The sequence below is a fragment of the Dendroctonus ponderosae genome, unplaced genomic scaffold, assembly GCF_020466585.1.
Source record: "Dendroctonus ponderosae isolate FM_Combo_2020 unplaced genomic scaffold, Dpon_F_20191213v2 Dpon_F_20191213_2, whole genome shotgun sequence".
NCBI lineage: Eukaryota > Metazoa > Arthropoda > Insecta > Coleoptera > Curculionidae > Dendroctonus > Dendroctonus ponderosae.
Genome location: NW_026018165.1, coordinates 2,659,742 through 2,684,895, shown reverse-complemented (window position 1 = coordinate 2,684,895; position 25,154 = coordinate 2,659,742). Strand labels below are relative to the sequence as shown.

The 25,154-nt window shown below is 34.2% G+C and overlaps 1 protein-coding gene across 3 annotated transcripts in view; it reads right to left on the bottom strand.

Annotated features, from left to right (window-relative positions):
- The window catches only part of LOC109536910 (protein gustavus), a 62,507-nt gene that overhangs the window by 20,317 nt on the left and 17,036 nt on the right, over positions 1 to 25,154 (bottom strand). Inside the window, exon 1 of one of the 3 annotated variants that reach the window (XM_019903367.2) lies at positions 9,334 to 9,784. The exons of 1 other annotated variant lie outside the window; for it this stretch is intronic. In XM_019903367.2, coding sequence (XP_019758926.1) covers positions 9,334 to 9,452 — 119 coding nt within the window. In that variant the 5' untranslated portion in view covers positions 9,453 to 9,784. Of the gene's footprint in view, positions 1 to 110; positions 325 to 9,333; positions 9,785 to 25,154 lie in introns of those variants that run through there. One more of the 3 variants, XM_019903369.2, reaches the window with a different exon arrangement.

Here is a 25,154-nt window from a genome sequence, read left to right as displayed (position 1 = left end):
CAAAGATTTTACTTAAAGTATTCGCTGTGCGCAACTAACATCAGCCAGAAAAATATATTTACTTCCTAAACGTGCTGGCAGGCTAACTGAATTCAATTCATGAATCTTACCTTCGTCTCTTCATAATGCTAAAGTTCAATTCGTTAAATTATCAACAATTATCTCGTTCGTTTTATCTACTACACATTGGCGTTGCTGCACACCCGCTCTTCTTCAGAAGTTAAAATAGGATTTGGAAAATTATTAAAAACAGAGCCGGCTCTGGTATCTCAAATATTAGCAACCGGGTATCTCATTCACCGTTGGACGACGACTGATTCACTTTGCATAAGTATAATAGTCAACACTCCAAAACCAGCAGGAATGGTTTCGGACAGCCATTCGATAGGCGTTTATTTGGTACATTTATTTGTTTTTATATCAGGACGTGTTAAAATTTGTACACACAAACGGTATGTTCGAAAACATCACAAGATCATGGGTGTTCTACCGTGGTACGATTTGGGAGCACAAGATGGTTCAGAGAAAGAGTGAAGAGGAAGATGGTTTGAGCAATTCGAGTAATTTGTTACATGACCAAACTTCAGTCGAAAAACCACTAACTCAGGAAATAACAATCCGAAACATTAAAAAATATATATAAATACAAATCACAACAGGGTAACAAAGTAATACATATGTGAATTACTCTTCGATTGAGTGGTTTAAGCAATTTAAAATAACAGGTTAAAACAGGTCAAGGATTCTGAAATTTGTTCAACTGGAGAAACATCTAATGGTGTTTTAGTCAGCAGTAACACGACTACATCAAATTGACTTACATTAATGAAAGCAAAATCCCCAAAGTAAATGAAATAAACAACTATAAAGCGGACATATCACTATTTTAGAAGTAGAACAATATGTTTGTAATCAATGCTAAACAAACAAGTCAATATAAAAAAAATAATAATAACATGTTTGGAATTTATCCATTGTATTAAGTGCATCGAGGTTCGTGTATGAGTTAATAATAAAAATAGTGTTTTTCTTAATGCATTAACGCATTTAACTGGGAGATGATGTTTTTGACAGTTCATCATTTCTATTATTTTTAGTAGTCAAGTTTTACGAATCCAACAATTCTTGAATGTCCAAAATACTTTCACAAGTACTATATTAAGTGAAAAGTTAATTATATAAAACTTGTTTCATTTAGCTTGAAACCCCCAATACGTAATACATAGTTTTTTTGCTTGCATTTAATTAAAAAGTAAAAAATTGCCAGCGATCAAAAAAATGTTTAAATCCCCTCCGCTTAAAAATTTCACAAGCAGAATTTGGAAACCACTAATATAAATAGTTGTAACAATCCTTGGACTAAATTGTATATCAAAACTGATCCAATATTACAAATGTGAAAACATGACATGGTTGGCAAATATTTAGAAAGATTGAACGTTGCAACGGTTATTCATATTTTATCACATTCGAAATATTATTGTTCAACTCTGTGAAATGGCCGTAAAAATTTTATTTTCAATAAACAGATAAATAAATCAAAAACGTTTCTGTAGTTGTATGTCGAAACAGAATATAATAAAGGAATCAAATCAGTGAATTTACTTTCTTTATTATTATTAAGCCAATCGATTACGGTAGCAATTCTTTTTTCGTCTTCGATTAATAACACGATATACGAAAAATGCAAAACATTATAAAACCCAGCATATCAAACGCTGCCTTGTTCCTTTATGTGATAATAGGAATATCCAGCTTTGCGTTGTGTGATAATGCCGTGATAATCCAATTAGCACCGGAACGTGCTTTAAGTACCTGGTTAATGTACATTTTTGTTAATCAATGAATCAGAGTTAGTTACATTTATGTATGTAGTTTGAACTAAATTTATCTGTCAGTTAACTTCGATTGCAACAGCAAATTCATGTTTACATGAAAACATGATGACGCTCCTAAACATATGGCCAACAACCACCTAAATAAAATTAATGTTAAGTTCATAGGAAATATTGAGTATAAACAAACCTATCCAATTGCCATTGTCTTAAAACTCGAACCAATTGTACATACAGGGGCGTATATTGATAAGGAAAACACTACATTGATTGATTGCAAGGGAAATTTATATGTTTACTATTATGGCGCTATTCCCTTTGAGTAATTTATATCGAGACCAAATGAACAAAAACAAAGGGAAAGTTGCACCGATTTTACATTAATTATTATGGCCAAAAACAAATTGCCGCGCTAATTATTTGCAAATCGCTGTTGCTTATAATCTCTAGTATCTTTAAGTAAAACCTGTCGTTACAGGAAAACTAAACGTTGCAGTAATAGCCAAAATGGTTGTGTACTTTTTCCTGTTCATGTTGGTAATAGGCGAGGTGATTTAAGCCACTTTCTAATCAGCGTTTTATATTATTTGTCGTACCTTATTGCATTTGCCTGTTCGAATGCTTGTTTTAAAAAATCTAACGGCTTGAACAACCCAGGTAGACCATGAAAATCCTGTCTGTAATTGCACTACTACATTGAGCAGCTTGCGGATTGTTTCTTACTTACTTCGTACTAGTAAAATAAGTCCGATAGGTAACAATGATAAAGTGAATGAAAATTAGACCTTCATCCTTTGCTCTACTTGTGTGTGTGTAGATCAAGAATCGATAGAAACATTACAAAATGACATAAACGATGCTTCACTCATACAAGACTATTGTATCGCATCTGATGAAATCATATATGGCTATTGAAATCTTATTATTTCTAATGAACATTACATTATTCAAAAGTCGTATTAGAAAGGAATACCATTGTATTATGAGCGTAGGTAGAAGCTTGGAAACATTAAACTACTATTATATCCATCTAACAAATAATACGAAGTAAACGGCAATGATGGATAGTAAAAATGTATTGCCAGTACGCTACTGACCTTATTTCCTTTCCAAACGCACTTTCGACAAAACATAATCGGACTCTAAACAATATGCTTATTTGGACCAGGCTAGTTTATGTAACAATTACCAATGATCATTATTTTATTTAATTTGTAATTATTACTGTTATTACTGGCAAAAAAATGTGCTGAAATCGAAACGCCCAGCGAAGTGCGAAGTTTGTTGCCGGCTACTTTTACCAGGAAGCGGACACGTGGTCAAAACACGGTAATTTTGTCCAAAAATTGGATTGTTTTTCATCCCACAGAAGAGTAAAAGTTCGTTATATTAAAATTTCCTCAAATGTGATTTTGTGAAAAATAGCTTAAAACTGAATCACGTAAGTTTTATTACTTATTCAAGTAAAAGTTGATAAATGCTGTCGAAGAAATGTCGTAATATAAACCGCATTATTTCACTTACAACAGGAAATCCCAATTTAGCGCGTTTCTCACAGTTTATAGTACATTTACGAAACGAATTTCGAAAAATATACAACTAACGAAATTTTCCGATAACCACAAACAGTTCATTATTTTCCCAGAAATAAACTTGCTGCAGTTGTCGAACACTAGACATTTCAAATTAACAGCAACATAAAAATTGGCGAATGTCTCATGTGGATGCATATAATGTAAAAAGTTGGCTCAATTGCCGAAACCTTGAAATTGAATTTAAGAGTTGTTTATGTTCATGTTTCCAATTAAACCAACCGCGGAATGATGTGGTGACACGACCGAAAATATTATTTTAGGAATTGCGCCAGACGGTTAAAATCTCTGGGGATTTTAAATTAAAAACTCGAGTAAATCAATCATCAGTATGGGAGGGAAAAAACTGCTAAAATCGACATATTATTTATTTGTCTTCAACTAGTCACAGGGGCCGAGAAGATTTCCTTCAGCCTTTCAATCAGTCTGTAAAGCTATACAAAATGGTTTTAAAAAGCGTTTATCATTTATTGTATAAAAAAAACGTGGCGTTCTTTAGATAACAGACACAATTAGCATAATAACGCCTGAAACAAAGGGAATTCCGCTTCGTTTTTTTGTTTAACATTACTTAACCGAAACCAATAACAGACAAGTTCCCATGGCCGTCATTGTTTTAGTACGTGTAGAACGTGCGCACCTTTGATTATTCCTTAGATCGTTTCAAGTTTTACGGATGAAACAAACACCGGAAACTCCTTACATGGCCTATTTAGGTGCAATTCAATTGATAAAAACAATTACCTGAATAATTTGTGTCATTAGGGGGTTTTCTCGTTATTTTATCTATTAATGTCCATATGAATGAGTCACATTAAGTGACAAGTGATATGATTTTATCTAGACTCTTGGACGCACATTTTTCAACCGGTTAATTTGAATTGTCATTTTTTTTGCTTCGTTTGGAAGATACTTCGAAATGCAATTTATTGATTAAAAACCGGCGCAAAAACGTGGATTCTTGATTTAAAAAACTGTAGTAATAATGATTCAATTATAAGCGTTAATATAGGGTACTATTTGCGACTCGAACTGTATATTTATGAAAGAAAAGAAAGGTTAATATTTTTATATAGAGCGGGATTTAAGTTTAATCTTGACAACTTGAGGAACTGAAAATATGTTAGAAAACTATCGTCCCTATGTGATTTGAAAATTTTCTTAAATCGCATCGTCTCGGAGCCAGATGGTGTTGAAATAAGCTTTTTCTGATAAAATTTGGACTTTTGAAGTCACCACAATAAGGTGAAGTTTGTAACACAACACTCCTAATGAATAACATCTATTCTGCATAAACGACAGCTTACACAAATCTTTGTGAGTTTTTTTTGGCTTGTAAGGTTACATGAAATTTATCTGATTGGACAATGGCTACATTGTCTCAAAATTCACAAACAGACAATGAAAATAATCCTTGAAGAAAGCTGTGTGGATAAAATTTAAGGGGAAAATATCAGCTCATTAGAGGTATTTGTAGCTTGAATTTTCAAAACTCTTGAAAGAAAATCCGACAAGAAACTTTATTTCAACGTCGATGCGATTGAGGAAAACAATTTATAACATGCAGGGACATTATTCTGACCTGTTGTTTTTGCCAGTTCAAAACTCCAGACGCCCTCTGGCGGCTAAAACTATATCTACAATTTAAGGGGTAATTTTACACTTGTTTTGTTGACATTGGTATTTACATATTATTATGATTTGTTTTGTTTTGTTCTAATCAACTATTATCTAAGCTTTTAAAGAAATAAAAACAGATCGAAAAATGTGTAAAGTTTTATGTTCTAAATATCATCAACTCCAATAAATAAACAAGTTTGACAAGTCTCAACTGCCACTAGACAACGAGTAATTTGACGTTTCGCAGCGCCACCATCGGTAGTTGAACTCGTGAATAATCTCCTGGTGCCTTATTTTCATGTGTAGACGTGAGCATTCGCGGGGACTTTGCGTATTGCCAATTGCCTAAAATCGGTGAGAAAAATTCACCTGGTCTAGACCAGGTGAGTGACAATTCACATGTGTGAGAATCTTATTATCATGCGCAAACACAGAACTGGCTGAAGCAAGAGTTTGGTAATACGTGATGCGGAAATGGGTTAATATCGCCTGTGAATATCGAATTTGCTTCTCACCGATTTTAGGCAATCGGAAATACACAAATTCCCCGGGAGTGCTCACGAAGACGCATGAAAATAAGGCCCCTGAAGTTAGCAAGATTATACCTGAATTACCCTGCATAGTCTAAAACCAATACACGTTAAGGTTAAAAATATATTTTAAATGTGGTTTCTTCTCTCATTGATTCTTGAAAAGATCCACGAGAGCTTCATGCAAATAGGTAACACTTCAAATCTGTGAAAACGGGACTGTAATATGCTTTGAGTGAAAGTGAAGAACATCGAAGTCCAAAAAAACTGTATGAAGTCTGAAGACATTGTTTCAAAGCGGTAGGCAACTTTGACATGTTCCACCCTTTCAAATCGAACACCCTATAGATACGCATTGGGTCACCAAAAACAGCTGAAACACACATAATCTGCCCACCTACCAGCATTGCATTGCTTTAACCTACAGTGGAGAATATTCAGTTTCAGACGCAGACGGTGTGTTTAGTTTAGTACCTGCTCTGATGTGAGATTCGAACATTCGAACAAAGATTGTCCTTGAAACTTCCCGCGAAGGTCAGATGGTACGGATTCTGGTCTGCGATATGACATTGCTGAAGTCACTTTCGGTTTTTCAAAAATATGATGTATGAGGAGAATACAAAGTGGCACATGTTTTCAGTAAGGTATAAGAACAAACAGTGATCGATATTTTGACCAAATCTGGCGCAGTTTTTCGCATCAACTTCCAAGAAACGTGGAATTGGGTCATTCTGGACACGCATCCAAACCATTCATTCTCAGAACAACAACGCTTTTAAACAATCCACACCACTAAACATATACGATCCTAAAAAAAATATAAGTGCCGCTGTATTTGGTGCGAAAAACAGTGAAATATTATCACAAAGCCCTCTTTGAGTCGCCCAGGTCCTTTCAACTGAGACCATCGGCAAGCACCAGGTAAAATACTAAGCAGCAAATTGTGTACCTTCTCACGCGTCTCCCAGATATATTTTTAAAGGTGTTCCAGAGGTAGGTAGAAACTGATATAACGACCTATAGAACCCCAAGACCCAGTAGAAGGTTAATGCTCGCTATAAAAGGAAACTAAATGACCGAAAAGAATGTTTGATAAATGATTATCATCGGAACATTCAGAGGTAAATTTCGGTGTTTGTCTAGGACGCATAGGTAGACGAGGAAAAGGTTCATGGCAGCAGGAGTCGCGATTGCAACTGTGAGAGACGAAACGAATATGGTGGAAAATCTACATCAATTCTAAATTTGAATTATTTGATAGCTGGGCAAAACACCATTCAAATATCGACATAAATACAGTGCCCGCGTCAATAATGAGACCCTCCTTTTATTTTTTTTAAATCTCAATGGCTATTGTCACAACATTTGGGACGCATAAAAGTAAATAGTCCATCTTTTGACATAAAAATGACTGCTCAAAATGTCAAAGTGACAGTTTTAGCCATTATCTTTATTTTTCATCTTTTTTTGAAGGTCTGTTCATCCTCCTGTCAACCTTAAATTTGTAGATCATTTGTTTTAGTGGTTTTCGAATGACCGATTGCCAATTAAATATCTGATGAGGTTGTTTTTTCTAATGCGGTACAAAAATGATTAGCAACTTTCGATGAACTCAAACATAATACGGGAACAGACTGAAGCCTGGAGGGTATTTCTTATAAAAAGTGTCCCTTTGAAGTTGAACCCAACCGTTTTGAAAACGTAATTGTTTAATGGAATTGATTCGTTGCAAAATTTCTCACTAGATAATTCCAGCTGATTTTCCAGCTGTATTTAACTTTCATCAGAAAAAAGGTTTGTTTTAGTCCTAATAAAATTGTTCATATTGCGAGAATGAACGTGAAGAAAACCAATCGTTGACAAACAAAGGCGTCGAAAATAGCATTGAAAATCAACACGAAAACGCATATCAACAACGCAGAAAAATCACACGACCAAAGCGACGAAAAGCGACGGCGTTTATTTTTCCTGAGAGGCGACTGGTGGGTCTACTGGTTGAGACGTACCTCGGAAATGGTAAAAATAGACACGAGAACCTCGACAGGAGGCCACTGAACTTATTTTAACCACCACATGCTTTGTGGCTGCTTCAGAGCGCTTTGTCAGGCCCACATCCTCTCTCCAATGACGAAATTCGAAACCGGCAGAGTAAACTTGAAGCGTCTGCAGGGAGAATGAAAGTTTCAAGCACTTTACCTTAAGGTGCATTCCGCCGAGATGCGCGTTCTATTTCCTTAAAAATATATGCATGTCAACGTTAATTTGCAATCCTGCAACCCTTCGTCCCAGATGGTTTACAACTTTGTCATCAATATCAACTAGAGTGACTTCTTCAGTTCAACAAGTTCGAATTGGAGAATTGATTGCTATTGAACAAAGCTCCATATTTCTTAATAATATTTCTACAATTGCAAATGTGAACACTCTTTTGTGCTTAAATCATCAAAGTCCAATTACCTACGTCTGATATTCACATTTGAATCACTGCAGGCTTAAAATAATGCATTACCCCAGCCGCCAATTATCATTATTATCTGTATGATTATCAGTGATGGTCCATTGCGATATGTAAATTACACGATGCCGCAGATTGAGATTCGCATTAATAATGTGATGCGAAATAAGCTCCCGTTCTTAGGGATATCAGACATGATTAATCCATTAATTAATTAGAGATAATTATCCTGGAGATTGTGTCCGTGCTCTGGCGCAAGTCAACCAACATCAAACTATTGTAGATTCTGTTTCGCAATTCCGATGATGATTAATAGCGGTAACTCAGCAGTTTATCCATTACACTCAACAATCACAAGTATGATCACAATCACAACGAGCCTAAACAATTTTTTTCTTTCAGTGGGCAAATAATATGTTAAACTTATGTATATTAAATATGCCCTAGTTAACTCAAGTGGTTTAATCATGGCTTTATCGCTTGTTTTATCCTCGTTGAACGATGAGGCCAAAGTCATTGCTCTGTTATAAACTAATGAGCATATAATTAACAACTTTGAAATGATAAGACGTTGGTATGGGTCATGGTTAGAACAACACATTATTACAACAAAGTCAAAGCTAATATCAATTATGTACTAGATATAAATTGAAGGTAAAGTTGGTGAATGATTTGATTGATAATGATGAATTCATGCAGACGGAACTGGTAAAAAAAATTTAATTTCTTGTGACTTGTGAAAGAAATTTTGCTTGCGATTTTATTATTCAATCCAGCAATCGATGTAGTCGGCTAAAAATAGCTTTTTAGCATTGATTTTTTAAGGAAGTACTACGGCTCCATAATACACCTACTTATTTCAGCCGACTGCAGAACATAAAACCAGTAACAGCTGCCCCATTAGCTCACGGTCACGATATCGCTAATTTTATAAGGAAATGCGCATCATACGATAGTAAATTATGATACAATAAGACTGCAACTTCTGCTGCTTTGTTCATGGATAGTAAGGTGAAAAAGTCTTTTAAACGTATTTTCATGCAAAACCACCAAGAAAACTATAAAATAAGAGAAACGTTGATTGATTGATTGGATGCATTTAAAATTTAACGAAAAAATGTGTTTTAACGACCTCCATGGGGCATAATTATTGCAAACAATAGGAAGTACCAATTCCATTGACAGACAATAAAGCATTGTTGTCGAACAATGGATTTATATACCCGTTAAGAGCGCTCTTACCACACACAGACAAACTAAAAACCGCCAAAACACAAAACTAAAAAAAAACAACGACTTACGAGTCATATGAACACAATTTCATTGTACCCCACTGTTCCACTATTGCGCCCTTAAAAGCTTGAAATAATTGTCCAAAGTTTTCCTTGTCTTCCCAGGCAGTTTCTTCATTAGACCACATGGTTTCTATCCTTCATCTTTTTTTGTAACGAAAAACACGACAGCCGGTTGGGTGCTACTGGCAAATGAAAAACTCCCGAATATTGCACTTTATTGAAAGCCGCTTTCCTAATAAGCAAGTTGCGCTCGAAAAAGCTCAAACATATGCGAACTGATGACGCGTTTCTGGAGCAGTTTCCGGTTCGGTTTGAATGAAAGTTAACTTAGCAAAACAATCAACTTGAGGCGACAGTTACCGGGAAAAAATAAAGTTGAAAAAAAAACTATCGAACCAAGAGAACTCGACGAATGACGAACCGTTCTGTACGCTTGCCGCAAAGCGCACTGAACGCAATGGGAAAAGCTCCATTGTCGGATTTTGATACGCCGCGACGCTTTACAGTGTTGCTTAAAATGCGATACACCGTTGCCAGAGTTCGAGGTGAAACGGCTCCCGCAAGCCTCTGATTGATTTATTGCTGGGGTTTGTACAGATATGTTTTAAAGAATAACAAAACAAATTATGACGCTAGAGGTAAATGATCTAACTGTGAACGTAGTAGTGCAACGTGTGTCGACAGCCACGCTTTTTCTTAAGTCAGGTTTCGGGAGATTATCGGAAAATGCTTAGGTCAATGTCTATTAGACGTGCTAATGGTTAGTCTTCGATTGTCTAACTATCAAGGTTTGGACGAGTTTAGCATAATTTATTTACACACTTTCCGCCAGTGCGTTAGTGAATAAATATGAACAGTGGTTTGCAGATGGCCAAAAATACGTTCCAAGAATCGCCAAGAATCACTGGGCCTGTGCAAAAGGCAGCCTATCAAATCTTCTTTATCAAGAAGCCTAATATTTGGTACTGAGAATTTCTGAAAGAAAATGTCAAGTCTGAAGCTCTACTGGAATCTGAGTTATTCAATGATTGGATAATACCTGGTGTCCCGTAAGCACATGGTCAAGAGGATACAATTCTGTCGATCAAAAGAAGACAATCTGACTTAACTGCTATTGATGGTCAAGGTTCTTCAAAAAAATACTTTTTTGGACAGAGTTCATCAGCTTTGGGCAAGTGAGGAATTCTTGAGGTCTTGGTACAAAAACTCCCAGATTTTTTTCTTCTTTTGGAATTTTTGTCTTCTTTGTAATATTTTGAAGCGTTCATAGCTTTTGCGCAAATACATTGTTTCTGTTCACTTTCCAATTGACAATTTTAGATATTTATTCACTTTTTACAATAACAAAACTTAAAGTAAGTTTTTTTATAACGGAAAAGCGCTCAGATGGGTTTTAATAAAACTTGCTGTAGATTTAGATAAAAGCTCGATTCTTCTCTTTGTGGCATTTCTGATTAGCGCAATTCGGACGAAAACGCTTCAAAGTTCCAGTTAAAAATTATGAAACGCTTGACCATTTATTGATTATAAAAGAACATTATCGCGTACTACAAAATTATCAGTTAATGTCTAAAATTGTTAATTGACATGACGACAGAAATATTGTTTGCGCACATGCCATGAACGTTAAAATATTTGATAAAACATACAAAAATGTTGAAAATGGAATAGTGCTTCAACTTGAAGGAAATCTGTTGATTCCAGCTTTCAAATAAAACTGGTAGTTTTTGTACTAAAACACTCAAGAATCTCTCACATGTCCAAACCAGACGATCTCGGTTCGAGAGAATTTCATACGAATAATCCTACGTAAGAAGACATAGAACAAGAAGAGTCTTACATAAGAACAAATTCATAGCGAATGTCATTAATCATTTTTTTGAACAATTTTGACCATCAATAGCAGAAGAGCCAGACATTTTTTCTTAGTAAAAATTAGGTCATGTGGTCTTAATAATGTCCCAGTGCCCTTTTGGTCATGTGCTTCAGGGACACTCTGTGTAATCATAATTACACAGCAAATGAAATCCTAAAGATGCAAGATTAAAGCTGGTAAATCTTTAAAAAACTAGTCATCGTGACTAATACAGTCTTTTCAAATTACGCGCTGTAGTGCTTCATTTATTTTTATAGTGCACTTATACAGCTCGGTAATTTGATTATGAATTATATCTATTCTCTAGTAGTCAATGCTCATTTCTTTCAACTCTTCCCAACATTTCGATTGATTTATAACATTGTGAATTGGCGCCAATATACAAATTAGTAATACACGTACTGTTATTAGTGTCTGCAGACAAATAAAACGAATTTAATAGTTTCATGGGAAATTTTGACCAGTTATTAATTCAGGCTGGTTACCCGTATATATTTATTTCCACTGAGTCACACCGACGACCGGCGGATTTATTGTGATTCAAATTAGTCACGAAATAAATAGAACTGGAATTATTAAATAATACCTCGGATGCAACATTAAAAAAAATTTGTTTCAACTCGTTAACGACCAAATGTTTTCATACGGAAAAACACATTTAATTACTGAACACAGTGATTAATTTATGCAGTAACAAAACGTTCCGACTTGGCTTTTCCTTGTAGAACATACGAATTGTAATACAGAATAAATATGGTTGAAAATATTAATTGAAACGTCCAAAAATTATATGCAATTTAAAAAGACAAAAATGCTACAAAATTTTAAATTTTCCGCAGTAAATCTGATATTTTTCGATTTAAAAGTTACCTCAAAAAAATCAAATGTCTCTTGAACTCAAAAATTATGAAGACACACAAAGGACATAATCTTTTGAATTAAAAGAAAATCAAATCAGAGCAACGCAGGGGCAAAAAATACTGCTCATTTTTTGCGTCCTTAATTAAACTAGCTATTTGAAGTAAATAAAACTGATTTTGCACATTTGTAGGGACACTCATTTAGGACCTACTAACTGTAAGTTTTTGTACCTTTCTCGAGTAAAAGCAACCTGGTTTATTGGCCCATCATGTTAGTTTTACGTTATCAGGGTGTTGTTGCAAATCCGCCCTTTGCAGTTTAGATCAACCTTATCGGGCCCGAATTTCGATCCACAGGTCTTAAAAAGTCGAGGCCCTTTAGTCGAGGCCCCGTGGTCGGACGTATCTCACGGAGCGCAGACAAAGATGCCTTCGAAACTTCTATCTTTGCCTGACTTACTATAAACGTTTTGGGGCTTTACCCTCGTCAAACTTATGTTTCGAGACGAGGTTGGGCCCCCATGTCTGGGTCCCTTTTTCCGACACCCAGCCAAATGGCTTTGGGCTTGGTTTTCGTTTTTCGTCGAAGAAAAAGGTGCGACTAAGATGGTAAAATTAAAGTCCATGTTGGAACTTTGATTTATTTTATGAAAATACGGAATGCAAATTTTTGGTTCTAAGCGACTTTTTTTGCTTATTAAACTGCAAAGCCAGAATTATAAAAATATGTTCTGAACATTTAGCATGCAGCAGAAATTAGCTACATTTGAATTACGTGCGGAACCACTTTGTAGTTAAAATGGTTTACAACTTTATAATCAATGATTGCCCATATTTAACAAACTTAGTTTTAACAACCTATAAATAATTTACTTTATTAAACTCTGAAGGAACAATTAATTTAAATAATGATCATTATCATTATAACTGTTAGCTGACCAGATACAATTGAATTAGTGTGTACTTGTATGTCCACCATAATACAAACTAATTGTCAAATTAATATAAATATTTATTGCTCCATTAATTTCTCAATTTGGAAACCGTATGGGGATTGGTAATAGTAAGAAATAGATATAGATTAGCAACATTCTCAAGAAGATAGAGTATATCTTAAATCACATACTAAAACTCGACTATTTGCCTCATGAAGCTCTAGTATACTAAAACACTGACAATTAATGCCACTCTTTCATTAACGTTTCTACTTTCTACAAAGCTAACTTTCATTTGCTCCAATCTCTATGCAGCAACTGAAAAATGCACTTTTTGCAACCTTCTACTCAAAATTAATTTATTTATTTAATTAAGCTTAAATGTCGAATTAAAGGATAATGAAAATGTTAAAAAAGCTAATAAGCAATAACAATGTGTAATTTTCTCATCAGATCATTTCAAATCAGACTGTGAATTATTGAGTTGTGTATGTCAACTGAATTTTTCTCTTCTTCGCACACAGCATAATTGAACTGTGGAAAATATGGGTCAACTGTGATACGGCGTATTAAAACGAGATATGCAAATATCTATACAACACAATCATACTTGTGTTGTGATTTTTCGCGCATGAAGTTTAATGTACTCGTATCCTGTTAATGTGCGGAAAACCACAAAGAAATGATTCCTGGAAATTGGAGATTTCTTGAGACCAGTTTTATCAACAGCGCCTTAGCTCATAAGTAAAACTATCGCTGACCTTAGATAGTGTGTTTATACTCTGAATCCACATAATATGAGCCTTTTGACTATGCTAGGCAGAACTTTCCGAGTCGTTGGAATTTGAGGCGAGTGAACAAACATTTGATTAAGGGTTGTACAACGTTTAGTTAAGGGATTCCTGACTAGAGCCTTGAAATCCGATATGAAAACGTTGAAACAATCAGACTACTTCCCATACCCATAAAAATGTTTTCATCTATTTACAATATTCTTTGGATTACTTACTTTAATGTAGTTTGAGCGATTCATTCACTCATTTAAGAGCCTTATTGGAATCTTGCAAAGCTCACCTGCAACAAAAAACGATATATAAACTTTCAGTTACAGTTAGGCTGCTGTTTTTCTAATACTAAAAAATTGTTCAAATTTACTGTGGAATTACATTGTGATTTTGGAAGACATTAACGAATGTCTTGTTTCAGACGATCACGAAACTACCCTCACACAGGTAGACAGTTTTTAAAGCACATGTTTAAAAAGATTCCGTATATGGATGACGGTACCGAAATAACCCTTTAACTTTTAAGTACATTCCCATGGTCCAAGAAACCTTTTAAACCGGTTTTCGTGTTATAAAGTAGATTTTTGACGAGCCCTTTCAAACTAGCAGAGGTTTTAAACGTATGGTAATGGTATATTATACCGTTTGGGTGAGGAATTCTAATTGAGCAAGGTAGACGAACAACCGTTTGGGTAGATAACACTGTATCCCCAACGAATATACTGAATAGTGAATTGTCAAGTTCTCATAAGAATCACGCACTATAGGCATATTTTACCATATTTAACTGGTGAAGCGTTGTAGGGTCATCTGCAGACAAATAACATCTATTCAGCAAAAATATTCCATTAGAAATCCAAAAAAACCAATTTACATTAAATATAACAGTTTTCTGAAATCTGCTCAATTTGCCCTCTCTGAACTTCCAATCGACTCCAAACTTTCAATATTTGGTTGTATTGCTGTTTACCACAGACTTCCCGAGATTCCTAAAGAATTTTTCTTTTAAGCAAAGCTGCAAAGTTTGTAACGAATTTGGCTGTTTGGGGTAGTTGGAAAATATCAGTGCTTAATTTCCCCGAAAATCCTAATTTAACAATCGAAGAGCCGCACATTATTTCGCAGTGCTTAAATTTTCAAACATTTTTTAATGCCTTTTATGCTGTGCTTTCCTTGAATAATCTTATCAGCTGACAAACCAAATAAAAAAGCAGATAGACAATAAAATAATTAAAACATCATACATTTTAACATGGAAAATATGCCTCAAAATAAAATCAAATTTTTTGGGCACGCTGAAATTATGCTAAATTACAATAATTTTAAATAAGTTTATTTAAAAATTCGTTCATTTCCGCATGTAATAAACCAATTAATTCATCATATTATCCATTAAATCCGACATTGTCCCTCCAACTGCCTTAAAATCGCCTCTTCACAATCAATCGGGCATTTAACTAAATTTAAATGGAATTTCCATGTAGAATTGGCAAATATTTGAAATCATTATTTAATTCAGCTATTTACCGCACACATAACTCGAAAATTCACAACACACGATAATATTAAATAAATCAATACCGACATTATTCAGCGGTTTTCATTATTATTGCAGGGAATTGTGAATGCATGTATTATCGTGTTGCCAACTGTATTAATTTTACAGTGAAAAAATCACAAGCTGCAATTGCAATTAAGGGTAATCACATTAATAATATTCAAAATTATAAAAATTCCAATCTATTGTTTACACCCATACATTCTAATTTTATGCCAAAAAAAATACATTTCTTTGCTTTAATAGTTTATTAAAGTTTTAAGGCTCATTTCGCCTTGATATTCACTACAGAATCCTCCCTGAACATTAAACGTCTTCACATTTTTACCATCTCAAAACAATCATCGATGATCCAACCAAGTAATAAATACAGAATAATTCAATACACACAGCAGCATTATGGGTACTAATTATTTTGCATTTAGCATCTATTGTCTTATTTTGCAATTATCTTATTGTTTCCTATTTTCTTCATGGACGTTTACTATTTGCGCTAAGGCTACGCAAGCAACAAATGTAGGTCACTGTTAAACATTGTTCTGGTTTAAACAATTTTTTAATTCCTTTTGTACTACATAGTTATGTAACTGGGCATAAATAGATAGATTTTCCAAATTAGTAATTTTTTCCCAAGAAATAAAATGTAATCGTTTGTCACGTCGTTTTCAGAGCCTATTTTCTAGGTAAAAGCAGCTGGTGCAAACGTATTATCAGGGGATGAAGAAAGAAAAAGAACCTTTCTGATTGGTACATAAATTTTTATTTAGAAAGGTTTTTGATATCGCGCTACGTGGGGACGGAACGGAGGTCGAAAAAGATCCTTTTATTAAAACGGATGGATCACTAACAGCATTAAATGGAAAAAATGTTTAGGTGGATATTGTTGTGTTGAACCTTTTACGGAAAATGTGTATTTCGCTCAATTGTGTGTTGGTTCAATGGGAATTAGTTCTATGAAACAGTGTTATTTTCTTACACACTAGTTAGACAAATAAAACAAGTTGGTGATAGAATCAAATGAACTGAAAACTGTTTATGAGTACCCACACTTTTCACTGTACGTCGACTGGTTGAAAGTCTTGAAACCGTAATTTATCGAGTCCGTAATAGGCATTACTGAACAATATAGCCGATAAATTCTCGCACACCTAGGCAATGACTAATTGTATGTAAAATAAGGTCCCTTTCTCTTTCGCAGCCCAAATACTCCCTTCTATTTTCCGCCCATGGTTTTCCATAGGATTTTTCTCCACCTCAAGGTAAACTTCCAATACTTTTCGAATAAAAATAAAAAACAACGGGCGCCGGTGAATGTAAGCCCGCGGTCAGTTAATAATATGAAAAATAACAAATGTCGTAGCATATACATATCTAAATCCGTTTTGATATACTTTCACAAAAATGTCGAAAATTATTGCAACCGAACCTTGAGCCGGGTGGCACAAATGTGGGCTAAAACTATTCTGAAACAGCAGCAATACAATAACTAATATCTTGTTCTAGACCTCAATTCTCTAAAGTTTTAAATGCCTGAAAACTAATAGGCCAGCGATAACTATGTTATGCATTCAAACGATCTGTGCCTAATTATAAGGCAAAGGAAACGTTTTACCAGCAATAACTGTTAATTATGTTCTTAGTATCTATGCCGAATTGAGAATTTTCAAGTTTCTGCAGAATGTTAATTGTTTACTGCACAATACAAGAGTACCTGCTCATTTATGGAATCCCGATTTGCTCCATTAGTTGAATATCAACACCATGAATGAGTAGATAAAAGCACCATTGCAAAATCTTCGAAATTAAAGCTTTTAAGGTTTTTACAGTTAGGACACCTATTATCTAGCAGAACTGGAAATATTTGCTAAATTGTAAACTCATAGGTTTCCGTTATATGTTGTCCTACAAGAGGAAGAGTACCTAAGTAAAATATAACAGCTACACAATTCCTAGAAGACCTTGACCTTTTCTCCAAATCGCTCAGTCCTAAAAGGCTTTTGTCTTTCACCTTTATATTATAGTATACAGTGAGTTCCAGAAGAATTGTCTAAATTAATTTAAAATTCAGCGGTGTGTTTTTGGGCAAAAACGCTGAGATCCATAATTTTTTATTTTTTATTGCGGTTTTTTTATGGTAGATTAATTACACAGGGTAATACGAAAATAATTTACGACCGCTCAATTCATTTTTCAAATGGAATCACTTGTTTTTTAATACTTGATTGAATTATAAGTATGATTCAGGTACCACGTCCCATAGCTAAACTCAACGGCTCGAGAAATTTCCGAAGCAAAAAAAATATTTCAGAAAATAACAATATGCAAGCGTTTGCATGAAATTTGAAAAAAAATCGTCTCTATTATATAATCATACTTAATTCAATGAAATAAAAAGCAGGTGCTTTCATTTGAAAAAAAAACGTTGATGGTAGTAACTTACTTTAAAACCATTCTGCATAAATAAATTTGATTTATTGAATAAAAATTGAAGGTTCCGAGCTCTTTCCGAAAAAAACATGCGGCTGAATTTTAAATGAATTTAGACATTACTTCTAGTATAAAAGAAGTTTCCAGTGCAGCAGGTTTCCGAACGGTTATAAAAATCCCCAAAGCTATATAAGGCTTTCCAAGAAATTTGTATCTTTTCCTAGTTAGGGATTCACATTCCCTTGGAACGGGTTATTCTCCATCTGTTAATTACAAAACCGAAAAACGTTCGCTGTTATTTGGCAATTCGGTTTGGAGTGGCGACCAACCGGAAGAATATCAAGAATGCCACTACACCCTGAAAACTCACTGTGTGGAGTCGATTTTATGCTGGAGGAGTTATTGGTCCATATTTTTTTTCAAGGAAGCTCATCAGGGTGAAACTATCAACAGAAATCGTTATCATTCAATATTGACTAATTTTTATGGCCTGAATTGGTAAGTCTTGATTTGGAGAACATGTGGTTTCAGCAAGACGGTGCAACTTGTCATACTGCCAATGATACAATTAATTTATTGAAAGAAAAATTGGGGGATTCAATTATTTAAAGACACGGGTCAATCAATTATCCTTCTCCTTCCTTCGATTTAACTCCATTGGACTTCTTTCTTTGGGGCTACATAAGTCATTGGTTTACAGCAATAATCCAGCAAATTAACACGCTTTACAGATCAATATTGAACGAGTAATTGCTGACATACGACCTGATTTGTATGAGAGGGCCATGGAAAATTGGGTTCAAAGAATTCCTTCCTACCAGCGATTCCATGGCAGGATTTCGTTCTAATGTTTTGTTTCATAGCTAATGATATAAATATGTGCAAATTTATAGCTTTATCAGTAAAATAATCACGTTTTAACTCGCAAATTAAATTTGCAGGTGCGAAGCAAAAGTCTAAATATCAAAATTTTTAATGAGAATGATTTCCCTTTAGTTTTTTTCGGTATTCTTTACATACCCCGAGCGAACTACGCCAGGGAAATAACGTAAATTTCGAACCCAATCAATCAATAGTATCCAATCAATCAATGTATAGAATGGCTCACATTTTTGAAGAATAACTTTAAAAATCAACGAAAAAACTAATTTTCAGAAGACAATATATCATGAACAACCCATTACTCAAAAAACAATCGCTTATGCTGTACAATAGCGCAACACTCTAGGGAGATTTAAGCCAAATTTGGTATATAGCATCACAATGCCACAACCATATTCGGTGATAAGCTCACAGCTCAAAAGCTTCCAGCGCCGGAGTTGTGTGGTTTCATTATCAGAAAGTTAAAAAATTAGTGATGAATTCCTCGCTTCTGAAGACTCACACGAGCATTTTCATTAAAAAAATGCATTTTAACTTCCAGACAACGATAATAGAGAGCATGTCGTATAAAGCAAGCAGGTTCAATTATTAAATGGATTCATTGCTGCAATTGCTTCAAGACATCAGCATTTTCACGACAAAAATCACAACATCCAGATTAGCCCAACATTGCAAGAATAATAACAACACTTTGGTACGTTCTTGCAAACGATAGCTTCGATTTTTTAAGAATTCGCCTCTTCAATTTGGTAGTTCCATTCATCTTTCACCAGTGCCCACCAGCTTGATATCTCATTAATTAGGATATGGGAATATAAACTTCACAGCTGCTTTCCTGTTCATTACATAGGACACAAGATGATTAATTTGAGAATTAGGAATCAAACTGTTAGTGGCAGTTCCGTGCTAATTCACTCTTATTATAAGTCTTATTTCTTTCTTTTACGGAAAATTACGAATATGGCGCCAAAAGGCTCTTAATGTGAACCGATACCGTGTATCTTCAGCCCACTGCCCCAGTTTCCATTTACAGCAATCAGTTCGTAAAAAATTACACTACACGCAATATTTGCATTACATTATTCATATTCCACCATAAATTCGAGCATATTGAGATCAGCAACCAATACAAATGTCGCACACCAGCTAAACAATGGAGATCAGCTCTCTAAACAATGTCAGCTGACACCAGGTTAATATAACATTATAATAAATTGCGACAACTTCCATTTTCGGAACTGCACTTTTTAACACATCAAGTTATATATTTGTTTCATTTAAATACATTTTCACAATTCCGTGGAACGGTTTCACAAGTCTGTCGACGGCCATGTTGGGTTTAACCTTAGCCCGCCACCTTGGCCCAATATTGAAATCGCGCTTATTGCAACTATACGATTTAATTCTTTTGAACAAGCGACAGTGGCGCTGTGGTTACGTCAAATTAACAGCAATACAATGTGAACATTTGTTAATAACAATCATACCGCCTATATCAATAATGCAATTGCTTTCATTACTCCATTGAGAAAGCATAATATAGAATGCGAGAACCGCACAACCATGGAAAACTTGGAACTATCAAGTCAGAGGAAGGGAATTGGAGAAAAAACTCAGTGAAATTGATTTGCACAGTTTAGAACATTTACAACAGCGAAAGGGGACAATGGTATCTTCTGTTCTCACTCAACATGTCCATTCCGATTTTGTTGCAAAATATGACTTACATCAACATAACATATTTCGTGTTCCAATCAACACCATCCATTTCTTGCAAATGAGCTGACTAATCAGAATATTAATTGAATCTATATCGGAAAGAACGCGGATTGCGCGGAATTTGCCTATTGCAGTTCTTCATTATTATCCAAACCCCCCAAAACTATCAAATACGCATTTTAATTACTTTTTTACTCTAGGCTTGATGGTTGATATAATGGAACGTGCGCGTCGCGGTAACGGTAGCATTACATTGTATGAGTTTATACGGTTTGAACCACATGCTGTTTATAAAAATTACATTGTTTAAGGGCTTATCTTTCCGCCATCTTGCTTTTGTTAGCATGGTTAATGACGAATACCAGACGGCAGATGTTTTATTATTGTCGTTACGTCACGTGATTGTAAAAGTGGACCAAACATTCAATTAGGAAACACGAGCGGACGTGTATCAGGTTCCCCTTTCAACAATAAAATTATGTTTTTAACTTTAATTTTAATCAATATGTTATTAAAGAAAAAGCAAGGGCAGTATTAGCGATTTTTAGATATTTTGTGTGCTGATCCTAATTAAATCCATTTATGGAAAAATCAGTAGCTGTAGATCGTACCTAATTTATATGTACTTAAAATAAGTGAAAAACTTCAGGAGATTCTAGTTGCGCGTTTAAAGAAAATATAAACATTTTTAAAAACTGCAAATTTGGATGTCTGCTCCCGAAGAATATTGAGAGCCCGTAGAAATTTTTAATAATTACTCAAAATACATATGCAAAACGGTTTTCGATATCAGAGCCTTCTAATGGCCCACATATTATAAAACACCCAGTGTATGTAAAAACCGCCGTTTCAAAATTTGGCAGTAAGTAGAACAGGAACATTTCTCTTCGCCTTTATATTTGCGTAAGTGAAATCAATTCCATTGTTTAAGTTGATTTCAAATTTCATAACTATAAAAGTTGCATATTAACACTTACATATTACTAGCAAATTACTATCAAAAAAACCAACAGCATTATTGAGCCAAATTCTATAGAAATAGCTAATACTTACAAATGCTGTTTGTTATGAACGACTATACATATAATCCATCTGACAATTAATTCATTAATTAAAAGCAATTCTAATCATGAGACCGGATAATATACCGTCATCAGTTGATAATTTAGCCCTTTAGTGAATGATTAAATGCCCAATAGCTGGGGAAAATTAATAAATAACTGACCATAATAAGTAATTTATCTATTTAACCGTCCGTCAAAATGGTTACATACGTAATGCAATTATGTTTGTATTCTGAATTGATAATTACGTGTTCTATTTGCTCTTTAGATATTTACTTTGGAGCTCTTTGAGCTATTTAATCTATATGGCGCAACATCGAGCTTTTTATAGCGTTTAAAAAGTGTTTGTGTATATTGTAACACTATTGAATGCCAACAGTTTGTAAATATCGGATGGATGGATATCAATAGCGGATTATCATGATAACGGTGCGAAATATTGTATCATCATTCAAAAGCATAAAAATAAATGTTAACACGAGATCACATTTTTTTTAAACCACGCGAAATGTGTTTGTATGTTTAAGTTATCATATGAAAACAGATGTAAAAACGAAATATTGCAACTGTTTCACATTAAATTGTATCTACTCTTTTCTCTTTCTCAAATCAAGCTAGTTTCTGAGATTTCGTTTCCTTTTTAATAAAATAAACCAATAGAGAATAACCTTTGTAATCCCGAACTAGTTATTGCAAGAGCAAATTCGGATTTTCGAATTAGCAACAAAGAATAACTGTGTACAAAAAAGGTTTCATTCTTATACATTCATAATACATATGTGTAAATCTAAGTCGATGTAAAAAACCTAGTGATTTTAGGTTGTGATCTCTTGGCTCTGCCTTAAAAGCCCGTTTTTTCATTTGTGTCAAATTTAAAACATGTTTTTCCGATTCAGAATTTTCCAAAACCCATTTTGTGCATGCCTCGAAACATTTGACTGCCTCTCTGTGAGAAATACGTTGGGTCTCTACGTCTTGGACCGTTTCGTCCTCCTGATGATAACTCCTCTTGGATGGCTACCCAATTAATAACTTTGTTTGTAAAATTTCCGTAACTTTGCTTTAACAATCCAGTAAAATCCGTTACTTTTTTGTCGATGCTTTTTAATGTCCCTCGATGCTTCCACGCATACAATGGAAGGTACATGGTACATACAACCATCGATTTGTTTCACAATGAGTTTACTCTATCACTCCGTGACAACAATATTGCAACAATTTCTTTGTCATCTGAAGAAAAGTTTTCTGGGTGCCCTGGTACATTATTTAAAATTAGAAGAGCCTTTACATGTAAATTCAGCTCTCGCAATTTTTCTTCGAACTTACAGCAACAAATTATGTGTGGTGTGTACAAGCATTTCTTAAATTATTTTTGGTAACCCATGCTTTCTTCCGTCCTTTGTAAGTCATCGGTAACTATTCATATCCGAAAGAACAAGGTTTTCTAGATCTGCCTGACATTAACAATTTTATTTTATGAGCCTCCGAGGCGTTTGAACAAAACTGTTCTTGCCCATCAATCTGATGCCTCAGGTTGATCAGCAAGTGTCTTTTGAGGAAGTAATTTCCAAAAGATCCCACCTGAATTATAGATTTGGTGCAATAACTTCATTTCCCTAACTTTGATTCTAAAAAAGTAGTTTTTTCCGTTAAAATTTCGCGCTACATTGGAAGCACAAACATTTGAGAAGTGAGGGATCTGTTTGAACCCGCACGCAAGTTCGGAATAAAGGATTTTTTCTGTAGACATCTAGAAGAAATTTAATCAGAATCCTGACACATACGATAGAGCAGTAAAAATAATTGATAATTTAGAGGAGACAAATAAAATTATTTCGGCACGGAATATTGTCTCGTTTGCAGCCATAAAAGCTTATTATGGTGTTGCTGGACCAACTCTGAAGTTTTACTACCCCAAGCCGCGCTAGGCAGCACTATTGCTAATAATTGCCATTTCATCGGTTTCACCTCTAAACATTGGCAATATTGCAAGCATTCCCAGCTCTAGGTGCTAATATGTATCAGACAGTATAATACCGTAAACAACGGTTTATGTATTCAAATAATATTAGCACAATTGGTAAGTCTGCGGCTTAAGCGACGTATCATATAGTAGGCCCCGGTACAAACTACATATTGTTTAAATTTAGCAGACCAGAAAATTTAAATAGCATTCAAAGTACATACGTAAATTGTCGTAAAGAATCTGCCGAAAATGATATTTTAAGAATTTTATTGTGTGTTTATATTTATACGCAAGGATCGGGATTTGGAAATTTACAAATTGAGGTTTCATCATTACCGGTGTTATTTTCGGATGCCACAGTTATTAATAATCATCGGTAAACTATTCGCTTTTGTTCAAAAATCTTCTGAAAAATTAATCATGTACAAGATAATTTATATTTTTTGTTACTTGGAACCTTATAACAAAAAAGCTAATCTGATGAATTATTTTGTTTGACATTCTTTAAACGTAGGCTGAACATATAAATGCTTTATTTTCTGCCAAAAAATCAGCCACCTCAATTCGGCTAGTAGACAAACCAATTTAATATTTCATTTCATTAAAAAAACATTTACCGTATTTATTTAGAGAACTTCTAAAGTTAGTTATATTTGTTTTTAATACAGCGCTAGAATTTCAGATGCATTTTCAAATAAATTTCATGTGTATTTTACTGTTGCGTTAACTATGGGATAGACACATTTGCTATCATTATTGCTCAATTAATAAATAGGATCAATAAAGAGACCTTCGTCAATAAAATTATTTCATCATAGTTGTTAATTTGATTTATCTCTAATTAATTAAATTGTAATTACTAAGACAAATATAGTGGTAATTACACTTTAATCTAGAGTGGTTTAAATATTTATTCTAGTGAACAAAATTAAATTTATTATTCAATTAATTAGTTAAATATTTCTTCTCTTTTATAATCGCGCAAATTATTTAATTATAACTTATTAGCTTTTTACCTGAAGTTAACGCTGAAAACAATTATTATATTAAAAATTAGTGCTTTTCCTTCTAGAGCAGGAATCAATCAGAGCTCAATCTGTTTGACGGTTTCCACTTTGACACGTTTAACACGAAACAAAATATCGCAAGAAATTATTGCTAAATTTTATTTTATGTTTCGTCGCAAGTTATTAACCGCGATTTTCTGTCTTTTGATTCCCATGTTTTCTTTCATGGTTATTTTTGAATCAGCACTCGAAAACTTGTACAAGGCGGAAGCAAACTTAACAAAATCGTCACCTGGAAATAATCATTTTGAACTAAAATTAGATTAGGCATATTAATTGCCCCACATTTCCTGGTCCGATAGAATTGTACATTATTTAGGTTGTGGTCAGAAATGAAAACATGTACACGTTAGCAAGCATCTGTTAGGCATAATTTAGGAAAATGATTATTTGCAAACTTTTATGAAGTAATTCAAGGAAAAATGTCCAATTGGTTCTTTTAGCCATACGGTCCAATGTCAGCCATGTTTGTTTTAAACATATCCTTTCATAGATGTTATTCAGACTTTCAACTATGTGACCTTTGCTAGCATTTTTCCATTTTTTCCAAATGTTTTCGGTTAAATCAGTAGGATGCTTATAAAGTTCAATGATATGCGCTTCAGTATACGCTATAGCTTCAGACATTTTGTGATAAACTACCATTTTATTCAATATTCGATATTCGATCGACAACCCGATTTGGCGG